This window comes from Amphiura filiformis, chromosome 10 (assembly GCF_039555335.1).
Source record: "Amphiura filiformis chromosome 10, Afil_fr2py, whole genome shotgun sequence".
Classification (NCBI taxonomy): Eukaryota; Metazoa; Echinodermata; class Ophiuroidea; order Amphilepidida; family Amphiuridae; genus Amphiura; species Amphiura filiformis.
In genome coordinates this window covers 63277617-63305152 of record NC_092637.1, presented here as the reverse complement: position 1 = coordinate 63305152, position 27536 = coordinate 63277617, and the positions used below count along the sequence as shown (strand labels likewise).

At 38.3% G+C, this 27536-nt stretch overlaps 1 protein-coding gene across 1 annotated transcript; it reads left to right on the top strand.

Moving 5' to 3' along the window:
• Positions 1-782: 782 nt before the first annotated feature.
• Positions 783-26617, top strand: LOC140163147 (fidgetin-like protein 1). Its single transcript, XM_072186529.1, has 17 exons — positions 783-846; positions 5741-5923; positions 6586-6671; positions 7397-7450; positions 8781-8863; positions 10186-10678; positions 11082-11239; positions 12109-12221; positions 13161-13223; positions 14916-15033; positions 15591-15691; positions 16551-16630; positions 17828-17898; positions 19353-19514; positions 21410-21629; positions 22894-22994; positions 24328-26617. Exons 2-17 carry the CDS (start codon positions 5769-5771, stop codon positions 24448-24450), a joined length of 2181 nt encoding a protein of 726 aa, XP_072042630.1. The 5' UTR covers positions 783-846; positions 5741-5768; the 3' UTR covers positions 24451-26617.
• The last annotated feature ends 919 nt before the right edge of the window (positions 26618-27536 follow it).

Here is a 27536-nt window from a genome sequence, read left to right as displayed (position 1 = left end):
GCCCCTATATACATATCAAAAAACTCAATTCCTCGAAAGAAAAAAACAACGACTAGGCTATATAGTGCACAGCCACGTTAAGCAGCAGGGAGGTAAATAAGGATAATTTACTGGTTGGGCAATGTAATATATTTTGCCCTCAAATAATGGAAAATAATTTACTGGGTGGGCAGCGATAATTAATGGCATCCAGGCGTTTGGATTTTCGGAAATGTAGACCTGTTTTTGTGTACAATTTCATTGGCTTTGATGTAAAAAGTGGACATTACCCTCCCCTAAATGCATCTTCTGCCAATTTTTAGCATATTCATGTAGCAACTTTCAAGAAAAATTGTATACCTTATTATTATTTCACTTTGGGTATTTAGAAATCTTATACTAATTATCACTCACCATTACTCCTCACCATTACGTAGGAAAAAAGCAGTGAAATTAGATGGTAATTATTGCATGGTGCCCAATTTTTTGTGGGCAAAATAATTTACTGGGTGGGTACTTTTGGGCAATGGGCAAGTTGAATTTACTGGGTGGGCAAAATAATATACTGGGTGGGCAAATGTTATTTTAAATTTTTACCTCATTATAAATTTCGCCTTAAAATGACCAGAAAACTTCCTGACAGTTGTTACTTATTTCATAATATTTGGCAACAAACAACAAAGTTAAAATTTTACCGAAATCGTCGACAACTTTTTTTTTATCATCCTGCTCATCGCCAACAAAGAAAAAAGTTGGTAAAAACTTGTGAACCAATCACAACTTGGGTCTAGTTTACGAGCTGTCACTAAGAACAATAACATTGCGCATGCGTGTGTACCACAACTCGCGGGAGGAGAGAAATTGACGGTAAGCTTATTAAATTTTTAAACACCAACTATCACTTACTTTATAGGGAATCCTTGGAATTTTAGTGGTTTTGCTGCTCTATAATACCAAGATATTTTGGTCTAAAAGTAAAATAGGAACGAGAATGATTATATAATGATCGGGAACATGATTGATTGATTATTAGGGATCAAAATTATGCAGCCTTGCTTCAGTCTTCATTTTACAGTCTTGTACAAAAGTTGTAGACTAAACTAGGCGTTTGATATGTAATGTCAGTGATGATGTATAGCTCAAGATACACCTTGCATTTATACTTTTGAGTTTTTATGGAGCACATTCGTACACATTATTTTAAATTTAAGTGAAATCAGAATATCCTGAAAGGAATTTAGGTAACGAATTCAACGACACTGACCTCGCAGCAGCTAATGTTTTCATGTCAACATGGCGAATGAATGACGTAATTAGACATTTTTAGCCTACGTTTCGTACCCTACTATCGGATTGTTGAAACAACAAAACCTCAATCCACGGCCTCATTCACAAATTCACTCACCTTCCTACACCACCAGTTGTAATAAAACTCAAAACATCCCATGTTATTCCTCAAAACTATGTACCTTCATTAATAAAAAATTGAAATCCTAGTAGAAATCCGTTATCGAAAATTGTTTGATATAAAACGTCAACAAAAGTAATTTTTCTGAAGAGTAGATACCACGTGTCAAAATGGCGGCTCGCAGATCGCATCCCCTGCTTTGTACATGTACCCAGGTCACGGTCTGTCTACGTGACGAACAGTCAGGGTCAGTGGACAGCGCAACCTGTCTGCTGCCATGCCGTAATATATGCACCTAATATGGGCATAATGGCTCCGCCCAATATACGGCGCTGTCAATCATCCTTATTCACAATCGCCTTTGTCGAACAGACTCTTTACGCAGGTAAGAGCTCACGCTGTCCTCACTTTAGCGATTAGGATCGACGAGCGTCAGGCCGACACAATCTGGTTGTGTAGGAGACTATCATCGTGATGCCCACGTTGTAACCATTGGATTTACGCAAGAAATATTCATTGCCAGGACTGAAGCGGTGTGGCCATTTCTATGTTTGTACCGGGCAAGTACCGGACATTTTTCAACACGGAGCTAGCGGAGATAACTGCAAATTCGTCCAAAGGTAAGCAAAGGGTTGGGGATCGCATTTTTAACTTTGACTAAACTGTTTCGGAGTTAAGGCTCGCTAAAAGTAGACCATTTCGGGGTTGTATTTGTTGTGCATGTCACATTGTGAACAATGAGTGAAAACCGACAACATTCGCTGAAGAATTATTGCCATGCTCTAGTATACCGCCGTTCCGAAGAACGGCGGTATACATGTATACCTACCGTATTGTTTGTAATAAACGCCCCGGGGGCATTGCATTTTTCCAAAAGGGGGGCGTTTATTGGAAGTGAAAATAAAAAAAAAAAAGCTTAAAAATTGTGTTCAATTTCCCGATGGTGCTCCTATTAAAAGGAGGGATTCACACTATACATGATGGCGGCGCCCACGGAAAATGATATTTTCGTGGGGAATATAACAAAATTACACCTGTAAGTGCATGGAATTAGTGAAAATCTACCATAATTAGGCAATGAAATGGATGGGAGTTGAGTCATAATAGGTTTTGTGACTTTTGTCCATTCAATTTAGCGATCGTGACTGACATGACTGATGCAAGTTTTAAGCTTACCGGGCTTACCTACGATATGTCATGGAAATGTTTGCATTTTTGTCAATTTTTCACAGAAAACTTGGAGGGGGGCGTTTATTAGAGGGGGAGCGTTTATTACAAACAATACGGTAGTTATACGTTACTCTGAGTAAAGATAAACACTTGTGCTGAACGTCAAATTGGTCACTTATCGCTCACTGTTCAAAATGTGACATCTACACCAATTACAGTCCCCGAAACCAGTGTTCGATTTACCACCTGCATACCTGCACCAGTGCATGTAACATTCCCTCTGTGCATGCAGCTTTTCACTACCTGCCTGCACGCGTGCATGTACGATTTTAGCGCTAGCGATATGACAAGGCAATATACAAAAGTAAACAAGCAGTCAGTCCGATTTGGAAAAACCCAATCTATTTTTAGCCCAATATCCTGACTTCATTAGAAGGGCTGGCGCCGTCGCGCAATTGACAATTCACGTGAGAACTGTCACTTTTTTCATTGACTTCCCTAGTCTCCTACACAGCCAGTTTGCGTCGGTCTGATACTTGTCGATCCTAACGAACATTCGAGATAGCCACATACAGTCTGGTCCGAGACTATGACTTCCCTTAGAGGGGCTAGCGTAATGTGACGTCATCCACCATTTCCCGATACCCTCGCACATGTAGAAGCTGTCATTTTCATTTCATTGAAAAAAAAGAACCGGAATTTAAACCGTGGGAAATATTTGTTTACGTACGGAAAATAATCATAATAATGTCCAGCAAAAAAGGAAATAGCTCAAAAAACACTTGCATCATTCTGGAAATCGTGCACCTCGTCGGCGACTAGTTCTAGAACAGATGAAGCCACAGTATCCAGTGTTTTGGCTAAGAAATCGGCGAGTGATCGGCATAAAAATGACAATGACAGTGGAGCCGGGAATATTATTACAAGCTTGTTCTGACAATGATCGTGATTTAATGTGATTTTATGTTTGCTTTAATTTTGGTGCATGCACACTTTTTGCTTTTGCTGTGCATGTAGAAATTTTGGGCTACATGCACCAGTGCAGGTAGGAAAAAATTTGTAAATCGGACACTGCCCGAAACTGTCTACTTTTTAGCCGACCTCAATTCCGAAACATTTAGTGATCGTTAAAAATGCAATCCCCAACCCTTTGGTTACCTTTGGACGAATTTGTAGAAATCTCCGCGGAGTCTCCGTGTCTGAAATTCCCCGGTACAAACATCGAAAATGTCGCATTTCTCAGTCCGGTGATGATACTATATCCGCATTGCTGTTTTCATACATGAATATGCATATCTCTGACCCTGTAAGGTCAAAAACGTGGCGTTGATTTCAACCAATCCAATCCACCGATTGTGACCTTTTCATGAATATTTAATAAGCAGCTTGATACTGACGTCATATCTGAGGTGACAGGAGGCAGCAGATACCATTTTGGTCAACTGAACTCGACTTGTGCGTTCTTTTGGTTGACATTGGTCGCAAGGTGAGTGAATTCGTGAAGAGATTTGCTTGTTTGAGTGATAGTAGGATACAGGATGTAGGCTAGTCCTCTGTGTTTGACCGGCTCCGACGTCTCAATTCACGCGGAATTATTCGTACCTGCTAACCAGACAGCAATACGCAGTATTGCTGTATGGAACCAGACATAGTTATACGTCGAACAACTGAATACAAGCACAACGTGTGAACCAATATATTTTTGTAAACATTTTAGGCCTATAAGTATAACAAAATGTATATTTCGTACAAATTGTACAACTATAGTTTCTACCCTATGACCTATAAAAGTTACCTGTTATCAAAGTGTCCGCAAAAAACTGGTCATCGCAAGTATCTTTGATGCTGAAAACTAAGGATATTCACGCAGGGACAGGCCAAAAACCTTACCTCGATCGTAAAATCCAGCCGATGCATGTCATAAATAATTCATTATTCCATTGTGTAAATGTCAGTGATTGTATCCATGTATTGTTATTGCACCTGCGATCTCGCGCGAGAGCAGTTGTCAAGCTGAATTATATTACAGGGTATATGATGACGTCTTTGATCGACTTTGTTACTTTGTAATTGTATGTCTACTTGTATATTACTCGAGAACTCTAGCTTTGCACACGATAGTTACGCATTCGAAGCTAAAGTGCTTTGCTATGGTTTTTTGGTCAGACAGCGGTGCAATTTTTTGCACCGGGGTTATTATTCTGGTAATGTTGAAATTTGGATAAAATTTATTTCGATGAGTCAACTGCATCTTTTGAGCAAGATTTACCTATTTTGGGCAGTCAAAATTTGGCTGAAGTGTAATTTTAGCAACATTTTTGTTGCAATCGCCTGTCGTGATCGGCTGTGTTAATACTTCTGAATATTTTTGCATTTTTCTCAAAAATTTTAGCGCATTGGTGACAAGTAAGATATGCATATTATATAGGGGCAAGGACTACAACTACTGCACTGAAAATTCGGCAACTCAAGGCAAGTAGATATTGATTTATTGATCAAATATTGGTTTTCCCTCATTTTTGACTGTAACTCCGCAACTGTTGTCTGTGCTGAAATAAAATTCCCAGTGCAGTAGTTGCAGTCCTTGCCCCTATAATATGCATATCTTACTTGTCACCGATGCGCTATAATTTTGCAAAGATAAGCACAAAATTGGGCAGGGGTGTAGTACCCCCTTAAGCTTACTCAAAATTGTTCAAATACAGATTTGCATAATGATCAGAGTAGTATTGCTTGGCGACTGATTAGCAAATTTTTAGGTTCCATATGCTGAGTGCATGTGGACACATATGATCGCATTGGTAAAAATTTGGTCACATTTGCGACCGATTTGGTCGCTATGTACACTTTCGGGATCTTTTTATTTTAAACAGGAAGCCCCGCCTGGCCAGTTCTCCACAGAAGAACTGACAATACACTTATTGCTTTGATGACAGACAGAACAGAATTTACATGGATAAATTTTAATCTTGAGTAATATCCCAAGGAACTTGAACCAAAAGTGGGGCTTTCACTATAACCTCTGGCATGAGAGATTAAGAATGTTAGTAAAAGATGTTTTTGTTTTTGTATAAATCGCAAGTTTTATCCAAACAATAAAAACTGAAAACGGCTGCCTGACAGTGTCTGTGGTGCAAATGAAATTTTATGCTTATCTCACTATCCTTATAATTTACTTCACAGGTACCACTGGTAGACCTATCAGACAAGCATGACAGATGTGAATAAAACAGAAGCATTTGCGTTACACCGATGGCAGAAATCTCACTTTACATGTACCAATGAAACCGATACCTCACCAGGACAGAGGGCTGATGCACTGCGTGGAATAGTGAACCAAATCTATGTTGCAAGAGCCTCTAACAGGTAACTGTTATGTTTTGAGGGAAGTAGTCAAAACTGCTGGTCTCTCAGTGTTGGATGATTTGACTACTTCCCCACGCATCCCGAAATGCAACAGATGTATTTGTTTTACTAACCTCGTAATATATTATCTTAGTAAAAGTAAACAAAAGTCCAAACACACCAGTAACAGTCAAATATTTTTTTTACCTGGTTTTGTTGGGAGGATTTCTGTTCTATCAAATTAAACACAGCCAAATTAAAAAGTCGCCACTAATTCCATCCCCATTTAATCAGAGTCTGATGAGTTTATGGCAAAATAATTTATATAATAATTTTCTATACACTTTCCTTCGAAGGTTGATACCAAATTTGATATCAAAAGTTTAATCACAGGAGAAGAATATTAAAAACAATTTTTTTCTTCAAATACCCCACTCTTTTAATTGTGCGCAGGCAAGTGTACAATGATTCCTGTACGGGTTGGTTCGGGCAACATAATAAGCTGATACCATGCATTGGCTTTTGCGTAGTCAATTCGTATCTGTTTTGGACGATGACAATGACACACACACACAATGTAATCCTAGGTTTGTGTCTATGCTTAGAAGTTAATTTGAAATGAAGTCATATTGAAATCTTGAATTGTTGTAATTATATAATTTTACACATTTTGTCTCTTACAGTCTCCCGGAAGAAAGCCAGTGCCACCTGACCCAGGATTACCTCAGGTTGTATTCATCTATTGTTGACAGCTGCAATACTCAATCAGGTAAGGATCAGGCCAGCAGTGGTGTATCAGTGGCAAAAATGAATCAATGACAGATTATATTTTGGTGGCATATACATTATAGGCCTACATACCGTACCTATTTGTTAGGGGCATTCTCTGTGGTCTTCCTCGAGGATGTTACCAGATTAAATTAAAGTGCACAAAAAAATAGGACCTTATCAAAAAAGTCTGCTTGCATCTTAAAGTGTTTTTTAATGAGTAGACCCATTAAAGTGGGACTATTTTTAAGCAAAATTTTGGACCCAATAATGTGAATTATTGATCCAATTTGGACCCTTTTTTGCACATGTTAACATTTTTATCATGAGAAAGTAAACCTTTTCAATGGATTATCAATATCAATTTTTCTCAAGTTCAGCTCATAGTCATTTAATATGTTGTAAATACTACACAAAAAAGAAAGCCAAAACCTGATTGATTAACAACCTTGATATATATATATATATATCAATCTACAAAAAAAAAAGCTACAGTTACCTCACATAGTGCGAAATGATTTCCCAAATTTAACAACATGGTATCAATCACCCACAATCTCTTGCAAATGCAACTTAAGAAGAGCTGTAGAGGAGTGATTGCTCTCATTCCTCTCAAAAAGCAATCCCTGATTCAATGCTCTCCAATTGAAAAGACCGTGGTCACTACAGGTTCTTACCGATCAGAGACAACAGTAAACAACAGCAATTTTGTTTGTTTTGTGACAGGTCTCAACAACTATGCAGAAGGTGCCTTGGCATTGTGTGCAAATAAACCAAATGGTATGTATCAATATTAGGTATGAATAGTGCCACTGCCTTAAGGGTAGACGAGGTATTGTTGGTCGAAGCAACCTAAAAATCGATTTTTATTATCTAGATCAATATATTATTGAAAATTAACACCTTGATGTTTTGCAAAAGTTAGTTCTACAAATCGTATACTTTGCAAACTTGCTTAATTTATTGTTATTAATGAGTTATGTACGTTTTACAAAAGTGTTGTTGTTTCAGCCCTCTTTACAACGTAACTCAAGAACCGCAGCACCTATAAAAGTATATCTGTGATATTTTAATTCTTCTACACGCTCGCTATAAATTGAGCAATGCAGTTTTTGCCAAAGCTTACTACCATTCGTAAGATGCTGTGAACTACCAAATCACAACAGTTTAAAATAATTAATAACCTTAACAGAATTGATCACAACTTGAATTCCAGGCCACGACAAATCGCCTGTCCAATAGCCTGCACGGCAATCAAATTTTTTGTTGGGCGGTTAAAACTCATTTTTCAAGTAGGATGTTTCACATGGAAATTGTTTTGTTTAAAAAGGTGATAATTCAACTTTTAACATGAGGGGTCAACCATGTGCAAAAATTAGCAAAGTTATTTTTTCCAATTCTGCAGCCATCATTGGCAATGCCTTACATTTACAAAAAAAGCAAGTAATGCATCATTTTCAACACGATGATCCATTTTACACAAAAGCAATTTTCTATTCTGTTTGTAAAAACAATTTTTGATGATGATTGATGAATAATATTTAATTGAATTACATGTTCAGTTGACAATGTAACAGGATTTTTGGTTAAAATAATTTAAAAAAAGTTTATACCCATACCTACGTAACTTAATGCATTAATACATTATAAGAAACAACATTACAGTTGCAAAAACCTGAACACATCATGTAATGTTATGAAAATAAGCAAATATTTAATTCTGTCCAGTGCAGGTTTCTTTATATTTTAGGGGAGGTCAGTCCCATATGCAGGATTTCATTTGGGGGGCGCTGATTTTGAAAAAGTGGACTTTTTTCCAAGGGAGGGGGGGTGATTTTGTGAAAAGTGGACTAAAATTTGAACCTTTTTGGTCCAAAAAAGTGTAAAAACCCTGATTTTTTTGCTCCCTGCGCTCGCAAATTCTGAAATTTTGGGACCTTTTGTATACTTTTCCAAATTGGGGGGTGTCAGACCCCTGCACCCCCCCTGCGTGCACGGGCCTGGGGAGGTACAGGTAAGTGCTACATTAAAATTTAAGTCTGAGGAACAGGTTTTTTTATCAAAATGTGGTCACATGAAATGCTATAATTTTTCTTTTTAATTTCTACAGAGAGTGCATCATGGCAGTCATCTCTTACACCAGACAACATTGGATCACTCAAATGTGTACAAGATTTGATAAGTGCTTCAAAGGTAAAAACTAAGACAAAGTGAAAAGAGAGAGATATATAAGTTGGTTCATCTCATGTTTGGTAGTGGCATATGTGCGTATTTCCCGCGCCACAGTATCAAATCGCGCGCGTAAAGTTAAACACGCACGTCGCACAAGTACATGGGCAATTTGTTGGTATGCTTGCGGCGCAACCACGAAGTAGCATTGATGTCACTACCAAACTTGAGGTATACCAAATTATAGCCAGGGTTTCAGATTAAATCATCAAAAGTCACCCAATTTTTCTCTTAACCATTGGTTTCTATATGGGATGGGTAACTATCATAACTCGCTGAAGCCAATGTTGAAAAGTCACCCAATTTTTAACCATTGGTTACTATGGGACAGGAAATTGTAAGAAGTTGCGAGGAAATCTTCAAAAGTCGCCCAATTGGGCTACCAAATGACAGGTTTGGCAACCCTGGTTATAGCTGCTTCATGTCAGATGCCATAAATGCATTGGGCTATTCCAGTTGAAATCCATACACAAAGTCATGACCTTAATCTTTCACAAAAGGAGTGTGAATTTCAAATAGGGTAACCTGAATGGATGACTTCATTTGAAATCTGCACCCCTGTGTGGAATTAAAGTCATGTCTACCATAGGGGGTGTTTGGATTTCAACTAGAATAGTCTATTGCATTTTTGGTAACCAAATAATTGAATAATTGAAGTGGAAGAAGGCCCGCATCCAATTATTTATAAAAATTAGACCCAGCAGACTGTTCTTCCTTGTGTGTGAAAGTTGAGCCAAAATTCACTCTCTAAATAGTGTTCGAGGTACACTTAATCACGGTTTTATGGAGTTGGGCCCTTAATTCCACAATTATTGGGATAAAGAGGGATTTTGTTCATCCATGAAATTATTGAAATATGCTTTTCACTACAATAAAATTTCTTGCTAACATGTTTAATACATGCTTCTACTTGTGCAATTAATGGATAATTTCCAAATTTCTGTAGCTATTTATATATTTAACACATCTGCTTACAGAACTGGTACTTGCAGTATATTAGTGGAAGAAGGGCCCAACTTCAACTTGTATTAAGGTCTGTACCGTTGCCATGGAAACATCATATATGATTTTGAATGGGTAATTCTGCATGTTCATGTATTAAAGGTCCCCTGAAGATGAAAACATGCTGTCTATAAAACTTTGTCCAAATATTAAGGTTGATGGAGTTGGGCCCTTCTTCCACTCAGGTATTCAATTCCAAGTTGTTACTTGATACATTCACTGGCACTTTTTGTATTTCATTGATTAAATTAAGAATGTTTGCCAACTTTTCTTTTTCTCAACAGCTCAGTGCATCAGCAAAGGTACCAGCCAACTGTGATGAAGTTCTCCACCTGAAGACAAAACAGTCAGCCAACCCAAAACCATCTCAGTTCAAATCTTCCATCGCTGGTCCATCTCACTCTGAATCGAGTGGTGAAGCTGGAGTCAGACCACCAAATCATAATGGTCAGAATTTTCAAAGAGCAACATCAGATGACAGGCCAAATCCAAGAAACCCATCTAATAGTTATGGTAATCAAGCTGCTGCACCCCTATTTAGAAAAATGGACCAACCAACACATGCAGGTTTTGGTGGTGGACAGTTCAATAGTGGCAACAATAATAGGGGTGGTTTTGTGCCAAGTGGACCACAGAGGGGAGGACAGTTTTCATTCCAAGCAGGGCAGAGCAATCAACCACCAGGAGGTCAAAGGTCATGGGGTGGAAGGTCATCTGGTCATGGTTCCTTATTTGGTGGTGCTGCATCAGGAAAAAGAAAGATAATGTCACCAGAAGGTACAAGTTACTGAAATATTATTATTATTACTTTGATTTCTTAAAGTTTGCATGGTCCTGTTCATATCACATAAGAATCTTCTTTTGACAAAAGACGAGCATGGAGAAATATTGGTGGTAGCACTCGTTCCACCCATGAAAAGCATTCATGATGATTATGATGATGGTGGTATATAATATGAATGCATTTAGATGCCACTTTTGTGTACACAAGAACTTCTGAATTGGGAGCTCAGCACCTGTTTTTGGCAATGCTCTTGTTCTGGGCTTATGGGTGCTTTTGGTGCTCCCTGACAGCTCAACAGTTCTCATTCTTTCTTTCTTGTTGTTATATCTTGATGTACTTGCCAAATGATTACATAAATTGTGCGATCATTTCTTCATTATGTTCTCGTATATACAGGTGATGCTGGTCATCCTGGGTTTACTTATCCGCATCCAAATCCACAATCTACCTCATCTACAAGACACCAGGGGAGATACCAGGATGAAGAGGAGGGGAATGATGAGATGGAGCAGAGAAGACCACCTGGGGCATTCAAAACAGCCAAGCAACAACTAGTAAGATTACACTCATGGGGGTTCCCATCCAGTGGATCATGACCTCATTTGGAATAACAGGATCGAAATTGGTCTCACGCAGGAATAACATGAGAAATGTGACACAAAAAATGAGGTCCCAGACCAAAGGAAAGGTTAAAATTCTATGCACATGGCTAAAAAGTTGTCAGATTACAATAATCATTTGTGTATGCTTTCATTAACCATAACACCTAACCCTGCTTTTTGCTATCGGAAGTTGAAGAAGAAACAAAAAAGGAGAGAAGATGAACAAAGAAGTCACTTGGCACCCCCGGGATTCGAACCTTAGACCCCTCACATGCCAAGCACACGATCACCGACCGGTAGCCACATGGGTGAGCATATAGCACTTAGGGTGATTGCGTCATCGCAGACCCTGGGATTCATGCATGCGCAGTGGTTTTCATCATGGTATTTTGTGGTATTTATGGGTGTTAGGGTTAAGGGAAAAACAACCAGAACAAAAAGCACCTGGGAATCCAAAAGATGACAATATTAGCAAGATTTCGGATGACTAGAGAAATAAGATTGGCGAACTTAGATTCTCTATTGGCCTACATTGTAGCCCTTGCATTTATAATGCAGTTGGAAACACCTGCTGAAACCTTGTTTGTTACATGTGTCAGTAGCAACATGTTTTAGTTTCTTCTTTATTCGGTTATTCCAACATGTAATTTTACACAAAATTAGGGTTAGGGATAAGGTTAGGGTAAGGGTTAGGCTTAGCTTACAAGAAATAATTACATGAAGGATTGACCCTTTATTCTTTACATGTATATAACAAAACAGACTTGATGAGTGAGTCTCTTTAATACCTCCATGTTCTATTTTGGTTGTGTTTACATCAGGCCATTAATAACCAGAAGAAACATGGCAGCCATGGTGGAGCACACGGCAGCCATGGTGGAGCACCAAGATCCTCATCATATGGCACTAATAGGAAAGTCCTGGGCACCACAAGGTATTTATAGGCTTACTATAATATTTGCATAACAAACATGACGACTAACCTACTGGCCGTGAACCATCTCCGTCATCATTATTTATTCATCACCCGGCCTGATTGTTGGTATCCATTTTCAACCCAGAGATCCCCGACATTTCACAGACCAGATCAAGACCGTCACAGCACTTTGATTGGATTAAACTCTCACGATGGTAGAAAAAATAATCCAACACAGACCGTCCTACAACAAGTAGCTGCCGGAACCTAGTTTTGTCTAGGTAAACAGTCCATTCTGGGCCGCCTCACTCATCTTTAATGCTTGCAAGGTGTATTGCAAACTAACATAGGGGAGGCATGTTATTTTGCCCTCAATCAGGAACAAGCAGCCTGGTTTATAGATTCTTGAAGTGCTGAACTGATTCTTGCTGTCCAAATATTCATAGACAATCTATTCCATAGCATGGGGCCAGTAATACAGAATGCTCTGTCACCAAAAGTCTTTGTCTTACTCATTTGATTCATCCTCAGTTTTCTTTGTCGTTTAACCAGTCTGTCCAGGATGACACCCGGGGTCTGATGGGACCAGGTTCAAGCAAATTGCCACTGCCAAGCTTGAATATATAAGCAGGCTGTTGATGGAGAAACAAAATTGAAGAAAAGGGCAAGGAAAAGAAAGGCCACTCCCAACAATGAGAACAATTTTGAATTTTCTCTTTGCATGCCCTTGGGTGGATAAATAAGAAATTGGGAATTTTGATTCCACACCAAACACAAAAGTATTATCAGGTAACATTGAAATTCAATACACCTCCTATGGAAGACATGACATGAATCTTCCATTTGAAATTCACAATCTCTGTGTGGGAGATTAATATTATGCCTTCCATAGGGGGGTTTGGATTTCAACGGGAATAGCCTATTGTTTGATTGTTATGTTTGTTTCATTTTACACAGGAGAGGATTGAACAGTAAATTTGTACCTCCAGTGATGAATAGGGACGAGGATGACAACTCTAGGTAGGGAGGAGAAATGTTTTTATGTTATTATAGCTGATATGTACTATTCAAACTCCTATGTTATTTTGGCCTTACGTCCCAAATGACCCAGTACATTGATCAGAAATTGGTCAAGAGGAATTTGAGATAAGACAAAAAGATATCAACTTTCTATACCTTCCCTTCCCAGTACATCCTGCAACATACGCTGCTATATGGCATGAGAATGGTACTACATTATTCACTGTTTTAGGGGATTTCGAAACTATTTATAAGGAGTGATCATTTGAAATGTAATATGTTTTCCCTTGCTCATACTATATCCAAGATGGCTGCCATTGTCCTTCAAATAATTTGCATTATTATTTATATCAGGCTTTTGAGCGATACAATAAAACTGTATATTGTACAATATTTGCAAAATACCGGATGCAATACAATATTTTTAAATATTGTATGCATATCTCATCTGCTGTCATGCGTTACCATGGTGACAGCACCAACACGCGTCATGATACAACAGCACAACAATGCAGACACCGTAACGGCTCACAGGAGATTTCGTACTGTATAAACAAATAAAATCACAAACTTAATTCGCGGCAATTCTGGATGATGATAACCTTAGGAAATATAATCCACATCTACAAATAAACATATATATAATTATTCCGAAATTGGCTTTGGAGAGTAAAGAGCAGAAAACAAGAAGGTCAAAAGCTAAGCTTACATTACAATACACATTGGTTAAACCCGGTGGCTAGGTAAGCTTAAATTTTCATTTTACCGCATAGCAAAAGCCTGATATAAATAATAATAATGATATTGAATAGCTTATTTTCGTGTGATACAAGAATATATTGCACTCGATAGAAAAATATTGCACTCGTCTTCGACTCGTGCAATATTTTTCTATCTCGTGCAATATATTCTTGTATCACACTCAAAGCCATTCAATATTATATAAATATTGCAACTTGCACTGGAAGTGTGACACAAGAAATCACACTCTGGTGCAAAGCTTAAAAGCTTTCTGGTTCAGCCTAATGGGTCCAAACTTAAAATCCTTAAAGCTGAATTTATACTCGATCGCTTTTGCAGAAAAGCGATTCTCACGCATGCTCAGTGTTTACTTACATTTCCAGAGCATCGAGCCGATCAATCGATTCAAATCGCCGAGGCAAAAACGATGTCGCTGCCCAGCGATATCGCTTGACAGGTGAATACGTCAACCAATCAGATACAACCAACTGGATCTATTATTTCGCTAATTAATTTACCCTTCCCGTTCTCGATTATTAACTTTTGGTGATGAATTAATTCAAAACAATAATTATTGACAGCAACTGATGTTTTAAAAATGTATTTTGTGCCGGCATTTAGAATATTTTAATTGTTGTCTGCAATCGCTATCGCCGTGATAAGTATAAATGCAAAAGCGACGGGCGATGCATCACAAAATTCGGTGATTGCCCATCGCTTTTCAAAAGCGTTTTATCGCAATCGCTCGGCGACCGAGTATAAATTCAGCTTAAGAGGTAGAGTTTATGATGAGGGCCTTTAATGCCTTTACGATTTTAGACCCAAGGCACTTTAAAGTGGCCCGTACATGCATGTTGCTTGATTTCTAGCCCAACATCTAATGATTATAATTTTTTTCTTCTTATGATTATCATTCGTAATGGATCTACTGATTTATTACATATATGGTAGTGGCATGTACGGCTCCAGACCATCAGGTAAAGGCAACACAGCACCTACTGATGAGGAGGATGTGGACCCGAGACTCAAGAATATTGACCCCAAAATGATTGAACTCGTCAATAATGAGGTAACTTGCATTTGCTGGAATGAGCTCATATGTGATGTGTTCAGTCCAAATGAGTTGTTTGTCGGGAATATTGATTTTGTTGTATTGAGCAACACTAAAATGGCCATATCTCTGGAACCCCAAGTCTAAGGTTGTTTGCAAATTGCCAAAAACAGAGCTCTGAGATTGGCTCATGTTATGATATTGAAAACTGATCGACATCATGTACATGTATGTGCCATTTTCAGAGCTTTATTGTGATGAAAACTCAATCCCAATTGGACTTACAGTTCCAGAGATATGGTTATTTTAATGTTGCTTCAAACAATAAAACACAAAGGAAGTTGAATGCTATTATTGGCTGTATCTTAAAATCAATATTAGTGACAAACTACTCATCACATCACATCATTACATTGGTTTCTATATTCTACTAATCTCAAATGAATGCTACTTGTAATCATAGCTTCATATCTTATGAATAACAGTTTACAATAAATTTTATGTGTGTGGGGGTGTGCTTTTGTAAATACCGGCAAACAAGGACATTATGAATGTCTTATTATTGTTTTTCACAGATTATGGACCATGGTCCTCCGATTCAGTGGGATGATATCGCTGGGTTAGAATTTGCCAAATCTACCATCAAAGAGATTGTTGTCTGGCCTATGCTTAGACCGTAAGTATTTAGTTATTTATAACATTGGGCTGAAGCCAGGCGAATGCCAAAAGTGCTTAGAGGCTACTAAATGAAAGGGATGCCAATTGAATATGACCGGACAGGGATATGGGAAGAGGTCCGATTTTTATTCATAACCTCATTAATAAACGCGATGCGTGCGATCCAATCATATTTTATTATTTGCAAAAACGCGAACGCAAATCGAGGTCATTAATATCTCACAATTGACCGCAAAATGCGTAATTGTTCCAATGTCGCACACAATTGACTTCTCGTCTTGTGCGGTATTGTGCGTCCAACAAACTGGCTTGTGGCGCTGGCTGCCGATTTGGATTATGCGCTACCATATTTGCACAGATTGTGATAATCGCACTTTTTGTTATTGGTCGCTCTGTTTTAGCCTGATCGATTTTTGGCAAGGGAAGATGTAAAAATCATCTATTTTTATAAACTTTTGAGCAAAATTTTGTGTTATTTTGTAAGGTGAAGAGATTAAAGTGAAGAAAGATGAATGAGGTTAATAACTTTGCATCGGTAATATATCAGGGCATTGTGAAAAATCTAAACATTATGCTTTGGACCTCGGAATATCCCTCGGCTACGCCCTCGGGATATTCCTCGGTTCCAAAGGCAAAATGTTTAGATTTTTCACAATGCCTCCAAATAACCGGCGATGCGCAGTTATTAACCTCTAAGTAGAAGCAGGAGGACCGAAAACCGGAGCACCCAGAAAAAACATAGTGAGTGAGTAGCATTTGTAATAATATGATAACTGCATGTTCCTTTGCCAGCTATTGATAATTCTATAACATCATGAATATAAATTAGTTAAATCAATTTCATGCTCTCATTTCAGAGACATCTTCAATGGACTAAGAGGCCCACCTAAAGGCCTCCTTTTATTTGGACCACCAGGGACAGGAAAGACACTTATTGGTAAGTCAATATGTGACACGATCAAGGGGAATGAGTCGGATGTCGCTAATATTGATTTTGATATATTAGCAAAGATGTTAACATTGTTTTGTTTTATATTGTTTTCAGCGATTGATAAATTGACATAACTTTGCAAAGAAAAGTTGTATCAACTTGGGGTTTTCAGTTTCTGAAAGCTCTAAATGTCCTCTAAATGTGTAAAACTCATTTTTGACCAAGGTTGACATGTGACTCATCCCCTTGATCATGTCACATATCAAATGATGTAAAGATGCTCCGTATTCAATGTAATCAGCACCGCTACCCTAATTGCGCTATTCTAGTTTTTAAAAATCCATACACCATCTATGGAAGACATGACCTTAATCGCACACACAGGGGGTGTGAATTTCAAATGGGGTTAACTGAATGGGTGACTCCCATTTGGAATCTACACCCCCTGTGTGGGAGGTTAGGGCCATGTCTTAGTGGATGTATGGATGTCAATCGGAATAGCCCAGTCAGCACCCCTGTTTCAGCAACCTATTTCAAAGCACTTTTAACAAAATAACATGGGAAGTAATAATAAAAAATGCTTGTTCACAACAAAATACAGGGATAGAAGTTTTCATTTATTTGCCTGAATTTGCTTGGATCTCTCCTGTACAAAAGTATAGGGTAGCACTTTTGAGTATTTCTGTCATCCCTGAAAATATTAGTCATAGAATATCTTCTCAAACTTTATATATTCAAAGTTCTTTGAAATGATATTCAGGCACAAAACTATTTTGCTTTATTTTGTAAAAATCTGTATGTGTGCAGCGTGATCGGTCGCTGACTTGTGCAGTGTAGCATCGGTCTGACTGACAAATTGTCAAACACAAAATCCAAGTTTAAGCTCTGTCAGTATAATGTTGCATTTTGTTTTTAGCATACCATAAAAACTTGATAGTTGGCATATGTGCTTACTATCGAGCGCTTTTAAAACATGCAAACATGAAGAGCCCCATCCAGAAAAGTGTAAAGGGTTTGAGCAAATCATTGATACACATACATACGAACAAGTAAACATACAAATGTGTGTTTCAACCCCATTAGCTCAGTTGGTAAAGCGTCAGACTTTGGTACAATTTCATGTTTTCAAAAGGGCTCGATAGTAAGCACATATGCTAACCATGTGTTGATATTTATTCAATCTTGTTCTATCCTCTATTTCAGGCAAGTGCATAGCATCTCAATCAGGGGCCACATTTTTCAGCATCAGTGCCTCATCACTCACTTCAAAATGGGTAAGAATGCTTGCTGGTATAAAATCAGAGCTACCCGCCTGCTCACCAAGTGCTGTTAATGTTAAATTTGCTGCCAGATGGGTCCAGAACAGTGTTAAGAATCCACATATGTGACCCATCACATCGAAACACGGCAGTTGTCGGAAACCAACATTTAAAGATAATGAAGAAAATGTGCCCGGAAAATAAAGAAAATAATAAGGAATTTGAACTCTATTTGTCACATAAAATCACCATTCTACATGTGACGTCAATGAAAGAGGTGTCAATTTAAAGCTTAAAAGCAGTCCTTTAGTCTGGTAAAGAATTCAACAAATTCATTTTTGTCGACAACTGCCGTGTTTCTATGTGATGGGTCACATATATCACTCCAGTAGCGAAACAGGCAGTCAAGTTAGCTCAATAAGTTAGGTATAAAATCAGAGCTACCCGCCTGCTCTCCAAGTGCTGTTAATGTTAAATTTGCTGCCAGATGGGTCCAGAACAGTGTTAAGAATCCACATATGTGACCCATCACATCGAAACACGGCAGTTGTCGGAAACCAACATTTAAAGATAATGAAGAAAATGTGCCCGGAAAATAAAGAAAATAATAAGGAATTTGAATTCTATTTGTCACATAAAATCACCATTCTACATGTGACGTCAATGAAAGAGGTGTCAATTTAAAGCTTAAAAGCAGTCCTTTAGTCTGGTAAAGAATTCAACAAATTCATTTTTGACGACAACTGCCGTGTTTCTATGTGATGGGTCACATATATCACTCCAGTAGCGAAACAGGCAGTCAAGTTAGCTCAATCGATAATGTTGCGAGAGGTAGTGGGTTCAAACCCTGGTGGTGGTATAGCATGTTCTTGTGGAAAAATTGAGTTGAAATTCCCCTCCCTGAACAAGGAACTTACTGCTAATTGTCTTGTTGTAACCCGAACAAAACTCGGGGAGCTGGTCCTAGCTTCGAAGGTCAATTGTGGAATGTCTAGGGTATGCGCTCCTATAAGCTTCAAAGTCCCTGAGTTGTTGTTTAATGGTTTATGGAATGGTATGGGGCCGTAGTGGTCAGCGATAACCTGTAAAGTGTGCTGAGGCTAGTGGATCAACATCTAGGCATTGAGCCTGTGCGTAACGCACTATAAATTACTGTGCTTGTGCTTTTTCACTGGGCAACAGTCAATGATCAGTTTCGTTAAAGATTTAAAATTTTAAATATGCGTGTACACTTTCAGGAAGAATACTAGTAATCATGACTGATCCAAATTTTAGCCGAAATCATGTCAAGTTCTGCTCATTTTAATTTTGAACTAATTACCCTGGCCTAATTTTTTTCCTATGAAACAAACACTCAATAATGTAGATCGGTGGGGGGGGGGGAGGGCGGGGCTCAACCATATTCCATTTTGTGGTGTCATATGACATATCACAAAGTTTACCATTTTTACTGTAATTGAACACCACAGGTTGGTGAGGGAGAAAAGATGGTGAGGGCGCTGTTTGCAGTTGCTAGGTGTAATCAGCCAGCTGTTATCTTCATTGATGAAATTGATTCATTGCTATCACAACGGTCTAATGATGAACACGAATCATCCCGAAGGATCAAGACAGAATTCCTTGTGCAATTGGTGAGTAATATCTTCAACGTTGGAATTGATTTTGTTGCTTATTCAGTGGGCGCGGTCTAGTTTGTAATGTGTAGGGTGTTCCAGGCGTAGGCCTAGTGCATAATACTTGAACGCAATCGTTTATGTGAAATTGTAAAAAAGTTCTGTTCATTTCAGAATAAGGAGATTTTTATGACGGTAACTTTATAGTAATAGTAGGATAATAAAAACAACCAATCCTACCGCTTATTCTCTAAGTCAACATTTTTTATGCAATATTACTTCTAATTTATAATATAATATTATTGATGTATTCCTTTATAAACTGCATTTATGTGTTGTATTGTCCTGTTGTTTAATATGCTTGCGTATGTTTGAGCTTGGTCATGTACCTTCTCAACCCTCCTGTCTGGCCTTAAATGTATTCTTTTCAATATATCTGTTTTATGTGTATTATGAATAAAATTGAAATGATGAAAAAAAAAAAAAAAAAAAAAAAAAAAAAAAAAAAAAAAAAAAAAAAATGGTATGAGGAAAGTGCACCACTGGTATGGTTGCCATGAAGGATTGTTTTTGCTTTAGATATACTAACATCTTAATACTAATTACGGCGTGTCCGTCCTCTGTCCGCTGGCTTATCGCGTTCAGGCGTCCACACGGTTCGCGTTCACGCGGTGCACTATCGCGTGCTCGCGGTGCGTTATCGCGGAGTATCCATGGGAGTGTGTGCGGAGTACAGTGCGCGCAACGGAAAAGCATTACAGTGTGACTAACAGGTGCATCTCATCGGACCAATAATTATAGGCCTTATTTTCAACACATATTTCAATACCAAACACGTGCACACACCAAACACGTAATCAGCAGAACATGACTATTTCCTGAATCTTCCAGAATGGTTAACATAAAAATTATCCGTTGTGGTAAGGCCTATAACCGTTTTTGCGTTCACGTTTCTCGCGATTGATTTCATTACTTTAGTAACGGCCTATATCCACATCCAGATACTAATTTCGGTTTCTCTAAATGTGGTAACAGGGCAGGGCTTGGAAGAGGCGAATGATGGGTTTCCAGATTATGGGTAGGCCTACCGAATTACCGAAGTAAGCATAACACCTATAAAACAAACAAGAGTTGATTAAGTTGTGTTAAGTTGGGTCTTGATCATTGAGAGACGCATTTCATAGTAGTTTAAAAAGTCAGGGTAGGTATATGGGTAACGGGTTTGGGTAATTAGAAATAGGCCTATCACGAGAAGCGCCCGACCCGAGAACCGCGAAATCTAGTATAACATAATTATGAAACATCCGAAATTCTGCAAATTTCAAGCCATTCAATCCTAAATCTTACTTAGTAACAATTTATGTGCAATCCATTATTTTTAAATAATCATGACGACATTTGTGCCCTTTGGTTGTTGCAAATTGTCACCAAAATCTTGTTTGTTAAATAATGAATTAAATGTTGGATGACATTTTTCTTTTACCATTGCATATAGGCTATGTCTAATGCTATTGTGTATGGTAATATAAAAGGCACATGAAAACCAAACAAAACATTATACTGTAGACACTATTCTCTGCTACTGCTGCTGATCTGGTGGTGGAGTGGTAAAGGCTTCTACTTGTAATCACTGGATAGCTGGAGGTTGTGGGTTCGAATCCCTTAAGCACTTGGGCAAGACATTTTACCTCACTTGCCTTGCTCTACCCAGGTGTAATAGGGAGCTGTTATGGGATAAACACAATCTTAAGTGCTGAGATGAGCTGCACTACGTTTGCACCCTTAATTATTGAAGCGAAATGATTTTGATGTATCTCATTGACATTGGAAAAAAATTGTTGCAAGTGTGCTGGTACTTAAGGGGAAGTGCATGTTAATGATAAAATCACATAAATTTGTTTATTTATTTATAGGATGGCGCCACTACAAGCACAGAAGATCGTTTACTCGTCGTTGGTGCAACAAACCGCCCTCAAGAGATTGATGAAGCAGCCAGGCGTCGTCTTGTCAAGCGGTTATACATTCCATTACCAGAAGGCCCAGCCAGGAAGCAGATTGTGTTGAATCTTTTGTCTCAGCAGAACTATTCATTGAGTGAAGAAGAGGTGGAAGCAATCTGTCAAAATACTGATGGTATGTGGGAGTAATTAATTGAGATGACCTATCGGAAATAGCTGTCAGGTGTCAGATTTTTAGATTGTGTACACTATAGAATGCAGAAATTGTCAAATATCTATAGGGGAGCTATTGCAGAAAGGGGCTTCTTGCAATTTAAGCCATTAATTAGAGGTTAATGACTGCGCATCAGTTGTTTTGAGGGTATTGTGAAATTTCTAAACATATTCCGAGGTCCAAAGCACAATGTTTAGATATTTCACAATACCCGAAAAATAACTGATGCAAAGTCATTAACCTCATTCATAACTGTCACTTTTCACTTTTTTTAATTCAATTTACGTCACATTTTCTTCTTTTAATTTAAAAACAGAACAAAATTTTAACTCTCTCTGTCGTTTTCCCTGTATAAAATCGAATAGCCCATTAAGGAAATACCGCTAGCGACCAATCACACAAGCACACAATCATGCGATATCCAAATATGGCGGCCAGTGTTCGAATGCGTAACACATCACATAACGCGGTCATTGTAGAGTGTACTTTTAGCTACGTCACAAGACGCGGTCATTATACTTTTTCAGTGACCTGCATTTGCCCCCGCATATTTAAAAGTTATTATCTGTGATTGGATCGCAATTGCTGCATATATTAATGAGGTTATGCATGTATGATATCCATTCACTTATAATTTTGTTACCAGTACTCAGAATGCCGAAATTATATTAGTACTAACCATCAGGAAAATTGTAGTCAAAATGTCATCCAGATTTTTTTAACTGTTTTGGATTTTGGCACACTAAAAGCATATGGAATTAATTTACAGTTGAAATAATAGGTGGGTTGGTTTTGAGGTAGCAGTATTATAGCAGTGAAAAGATTTTTTGGCAGGCCGAGGGGAGCAAGCAATATTTGGCAGGCCGGGAGGTGGAGGCGAGGGAGGGGGGTGTCATAATTATTGCACAGCCCCTTAGGGCCATACAAGGCACTGATTACGTAGTAGATAAAGGGTGAGAAACAGACCATTACCGTAGATAATCGGTGTCTTGTTGAGGTATGGTGAGCATGTAATGACCAAGATTATCTTGACCTGACCAAGATTATCTTGACCTGTCCAGATTATCTTGACCTGTCCACATTATCTTGACCTGTCCACATTACTTGATATAATCGACAGTTGACCAGACTTTGAACAAAAGAAATACAATAGATAATGGAACAAAAGAAGAGGGCTAGACGTATATATATCGGTAATAATATTGTGTTTGTGTGTTTCCTGTAGGTTATTCTGGTGCAGATATGGCCAACCTGTGCAGAGAGTCAGCCCTAGGACCAATTAGGGCCATACAGGGCACAGATATACAACATATCAGTGCAGACCAAGTATGTATACTGCCCAAAGAGATAAGACCATAGACTATAAAGAGATACCTGGTACAGACCATCCAGCAACTGGCAAAGTCCAAGTGCTTTGTATGCTGAAAATTCTTTCATATTCATGGGGCGGATCGTTTGATTGTGCGTGTTTAAAAAGTCATACCAGCCTTGGGTGCCTTCGCATTGTGTTTTCGTGTTTGCAAGGTGGTAAAAATGTGCAGTAAATGCATACCTGCCAACTGTCCCAATTTAATAGGGACTAGTACTGTCCCTATTTTTACCGAAACAAAAACCATAAAAGAGCGATTTTACCACGTGTCCCTATTTTTGCAAAAATTTGACTATAGTAATGTATAAAGAATGTCCCTATTTTCATATTTTTTTCTCCCATTTGTCCCTATTTGTGAGGTTTTAGGGTTGGCAGTTATGTATATACATAGTTTGTATGTCACATTCCTTGGAATGATTGGCCCCCATTAACACATGATGCTGGGACTTTGCCTGTTGGTGAATGGTCTTTATATCATTAGTTTATGGATGAGATCCAAAAAGAACAGACTTAGTATTGGCCAGTGCATAAGCCCTAATGCTATGGTTAATCCACCTTCTTGGTTTGTCGCGATTGAGACCAAAATAGTGTGCCTCTGGCCTAAATTGGTAAAAGCCAGAAATCGAACGATAATATCTTTGAGCTTGAGCAGTACAAACTGTAGCACAATGCTTTACATGCAGAATGCAAGCCATGTACTTTAAATCTAAGTTTAGCGGGCACATGAAATAATCCAGAGGTAGGTGGTCTACACTATGGTGCCCTCCTTGAGTTATGGGCAAACATTAATTTTTTTGTCAGAGGACAAGCAAATGTTAGAAAAAATTGGAACAAAAACACAAAAATTATCCATAATCATAAAACATCAATGAAAACATGCAAAACCAATACACACAATGTGATGCGCAAACATTGTAGAGTTGATTCTCTTTGGGTCAAAACTTTAGTATTTCAGAAATTTTCCAACTTTCCCCACCAAAGAGCATATCATACCTGGCAATCGCAATGTGCGATTCAAAAATTTTGCCTTCAAGTCAAGTGGTTGCAATTTGATGCTAGGGCTTGCTAGCGACTTCTCCTTATCGTCCAGATATTGTAAACCACTTTTGTGATAAGTTACAGAAGTTGCGTCACTAAAAACACTACACTCTTTGAGATTCCCTAGTGTGATATGGTTATTAACACTAAAAGAAAAGACAAGGTGCAGAGCGTATTCCATAGTTATGTCAAACCCTCAGTTGCATGAACCAAGTAATAATATGTGCGTCATATTTTCTATTATTTTTTCAGGTTCGTCCAATCATTTATGATGATTTTACTAATGCTTTACAAAATGTCCGTCCAAGTGTGTGTGAGAGCGATTTGGATTTGTATCTGGATTGGAACAAGAAATTTGGAAGTGGAGGAAAATAAAAGGATGCAAAGTCAAATCAAATGGTTAACATAACTCGCATCAAGTTTATGTCAGAGTGAATAAACTTGAAATCTGTTGTGGTATCAGAAGTTTTGAAACTGGAAAACTGAAAGGGAACAAACCAAAAAGTTTCAAGATGTCCATATAAACGAAAGTGGTGTCGTATTAACAAAAGTGCTTTCGTTAAAGTTTTGTTCAGCTTATATATATAAGCTTATGCTAGTTGTTTGTGACTGGCGTTCACTTATATGAATTTACATGAAGGTGTGTTGGAACTTTATTAACCCGTGCAGTAACAAAAGCTGAACAAACTTTAGGAGGCTGACCCCTCCCTCCCTGTAACATGAGTGTAAAATATTGAAAATTAAAACTCCAGAAGGTCAACTTTGACCGATACTTTTAACTAGTTTTTTACAAATATGTGACCATTCACGGCGAATGAGCCGTAAATTCCTCCCCCGGTCAATTTTATTTTATTTTGTGTTTAGAAAATATACATCATAAGCTTTAAAATGGTATATCATTTGACTTCAAACGATATCCAGAATCGGGGTTATGGTTTGTTAAACTTTGCTCCTTCAACAAAATTATAGCTTTTTTCATTTCTACATGTGTAACTTTTTCCACATTGCTGGCAATAAATATCAAACAGTCATAATTGGCGGTCATTTCAAATCATCCCCAAGTCAACGAGGTTTAAGAAAGTTCTCTCATTGTTAATTGTTGGTTATTCATACCTATACAAAATACAATGCCTGGTAACCCACCACTTGAACAGGATTTAGCCCAAGCAAACAAAGACCAGAGCTATTAAAATTTCTATAGCCATCTAAAGCAGAAGCTTATTATCCACTTCAACAATAGGATTATTGATTGGTGTTTGACTATCAAAATGAGATAGATGTTGCGCCAGCTTAAGTTACCGATGAATACTACCTTCGTACACATTTTACACTGTAACTCAGAATACAATTTAGGGAATTTACGGCTCATTCGTGCTGTACGGTCACATATAATCAAGACTTTTTGGCCCCCTCCACCCTAACAAAAGGTCTTTTTCGTATATTATAGGACATCTTTAAACTTTTGGGTCATTCCATAAGAGAGATGTTGCTGCCTAATGGGCTATTCCAACTGAAATCTATACACCCCCAATGGAAGTCATGACCTTTATCTCTCACATAGGGGTGTAGATTTCAAATAGAGTCACCCATATAGAGGTTGTGCATGAAATTATTGATTGGCTCCAAACAAAGGATTTAAACGGTGTCCTTCACCGTAATCATGGCGCAGTGCAGTCCATTCAATCAAATGTTGTCATCAACCTATTTGATCGTAGTGCATTTGTTATGTGTGAGACAAACTGTTGCGGTAGATTGCAATCATGCTTTTGTTGAATGCATTTGAGTAGTCTGCCATATTTACGGTATGATACGTCATATGCACAACCTCTATTCAGGTAACCTGATTTGTAATTTGCACCCCCTGTAGGGGATATTATATAAGGCCCTCTCTTCCATAGGGTATATGGATTTCAACTGGAATTTCCTAAACACAATGATCATCAAAGTCATGGCGTATGAGTCAAAGTGATCTGGACTTGTGTATTGGGCTATTCCGGTTGAAGTCCATACACCCCTGTTGAAGACATGATCTTAATCTGCCACACAGGGGGTGTAGATTTCATATGGAGTCACCCTTTCAGGTAACCAACCTCATTTGAGCCCATTGTGATGGGAAAATAGAGACAGTTCCAAGTCCACCAATAAAGTTTCCACAGAATTGTCAGGGCAAGTAGGCTAGAATCTGAACTCGGGGGAAAATAAAGAAGTTGTCATAACATATTGTTGAGCACCAAAGAGACAGGAATCATATATATATATGATAGATTTATTGATGGCCTATGCTGTGATCCAGCCTCAGGGGCGATGATCTGTATAGTGTGTATGTAATTTTGCTAGATTTGCTTATCACAGTGGCTCAAATAAACCATTCCAGGGATGTGCAGCTCGAGATCAGCGCAAGTCATAATCAGGATCAGCTTCCCTATAGTTTTGTACAGGTAAATATGCTACATGTAAACCAGCACACCGTATGCACTTACAAATAAAATTACAAGTACAAGTATAAATTTGTGTAACTGATGTGTTTCTTGGGATGAGTGAAGGATGGGGTCGCATTTTTACCCACTAAAACTTTTGATAATTTACGCTTTTGTAATCATAATACTAATCATGGCGTGTCCGTCCTTCTGTCCAGGCAGTGCGCTTGTCGCTAAAACGCTGGCGTGCTTTCATGGTGCACTGTCGCGTAGTTCGCGAGTAGCGACGGCGTGAAAAGTCGCGAGCATCGGAAAGCATTAGAGTGTGGCTAATTGTGCAGATGCATCTCATCGAATCAATAGGCCTATTTTCAACACATATTACTAGGCCTAATTGCGTCCACATTTATCCCGATTGATTCTATTACTTTAGCATGTTTTGTAATGGCCTACATCCAGAAACAAATTTCGAGGTATTTTGGGGGGGCTCATATGTGGTAGCAGGACAGGGCTCAGGTGAACGATGAGTTTCCAGATTACGGCCAAGTAAGCGTCACTGCTACAAAACTACTAAGTTGATTATTGTGTCAAATTGGGTCTTGATCATTGAGAGACGTACTATATCATAGTAGTTTAAAAGGTCAGGGTAGGTAGGCCTATCACGAGAACCACCCAACCCGAGAACCGCGCCTATATGGGTAACAGGTGTTGGGTAATTAGAGATAGTCACAAGAACCACCCAACCCGAGAAATCTAGTTTTATATAATGATGGGTCTTTTATTTCCCATAAAGAGAGACTAAATGTTTCTGTGCTTCGTCGTACACATCAATTTCTTTGCCCTATTTCTTGGGCCATATCAACACCTGCCTATGCTAAACTAAGTCTGAAGAAATGTTTGCCCATCAGTGGTCTCCAGCAAACACAAAATGGTGTAACAGAACAGAAAAAGTTTAAATGTCCAGTTATATAAGGGAACAAACCAAAAGATCGATGATGTCCTATAAACGAAACTAGTTTCGTTTAAGGGGGAGGGGGTAACAAT

Coding starts and splice junctions, on each gene's coding strand:
- LOC140163147 (XM_072186529.1), top strand. CDS start 5,769: ATGACAGATGTGAATAAAACAGAAGCATTTGCGTTACACCGATGGCAG. Junction 5,924..6,585: donor GTTGCAAGAGCCTCTAACAG/GTAACTGTTATG, acceptor TGTCTCTTACAG/TCTCCCGGAAGAAAGCCAGT. Junction 15,034..15,590: donor TTGAACTCGTCAATAATGAG/GTAACTTGCATT, acceptor TGTTTTTCACAG/ATTATGGACCATGGTCCTCC.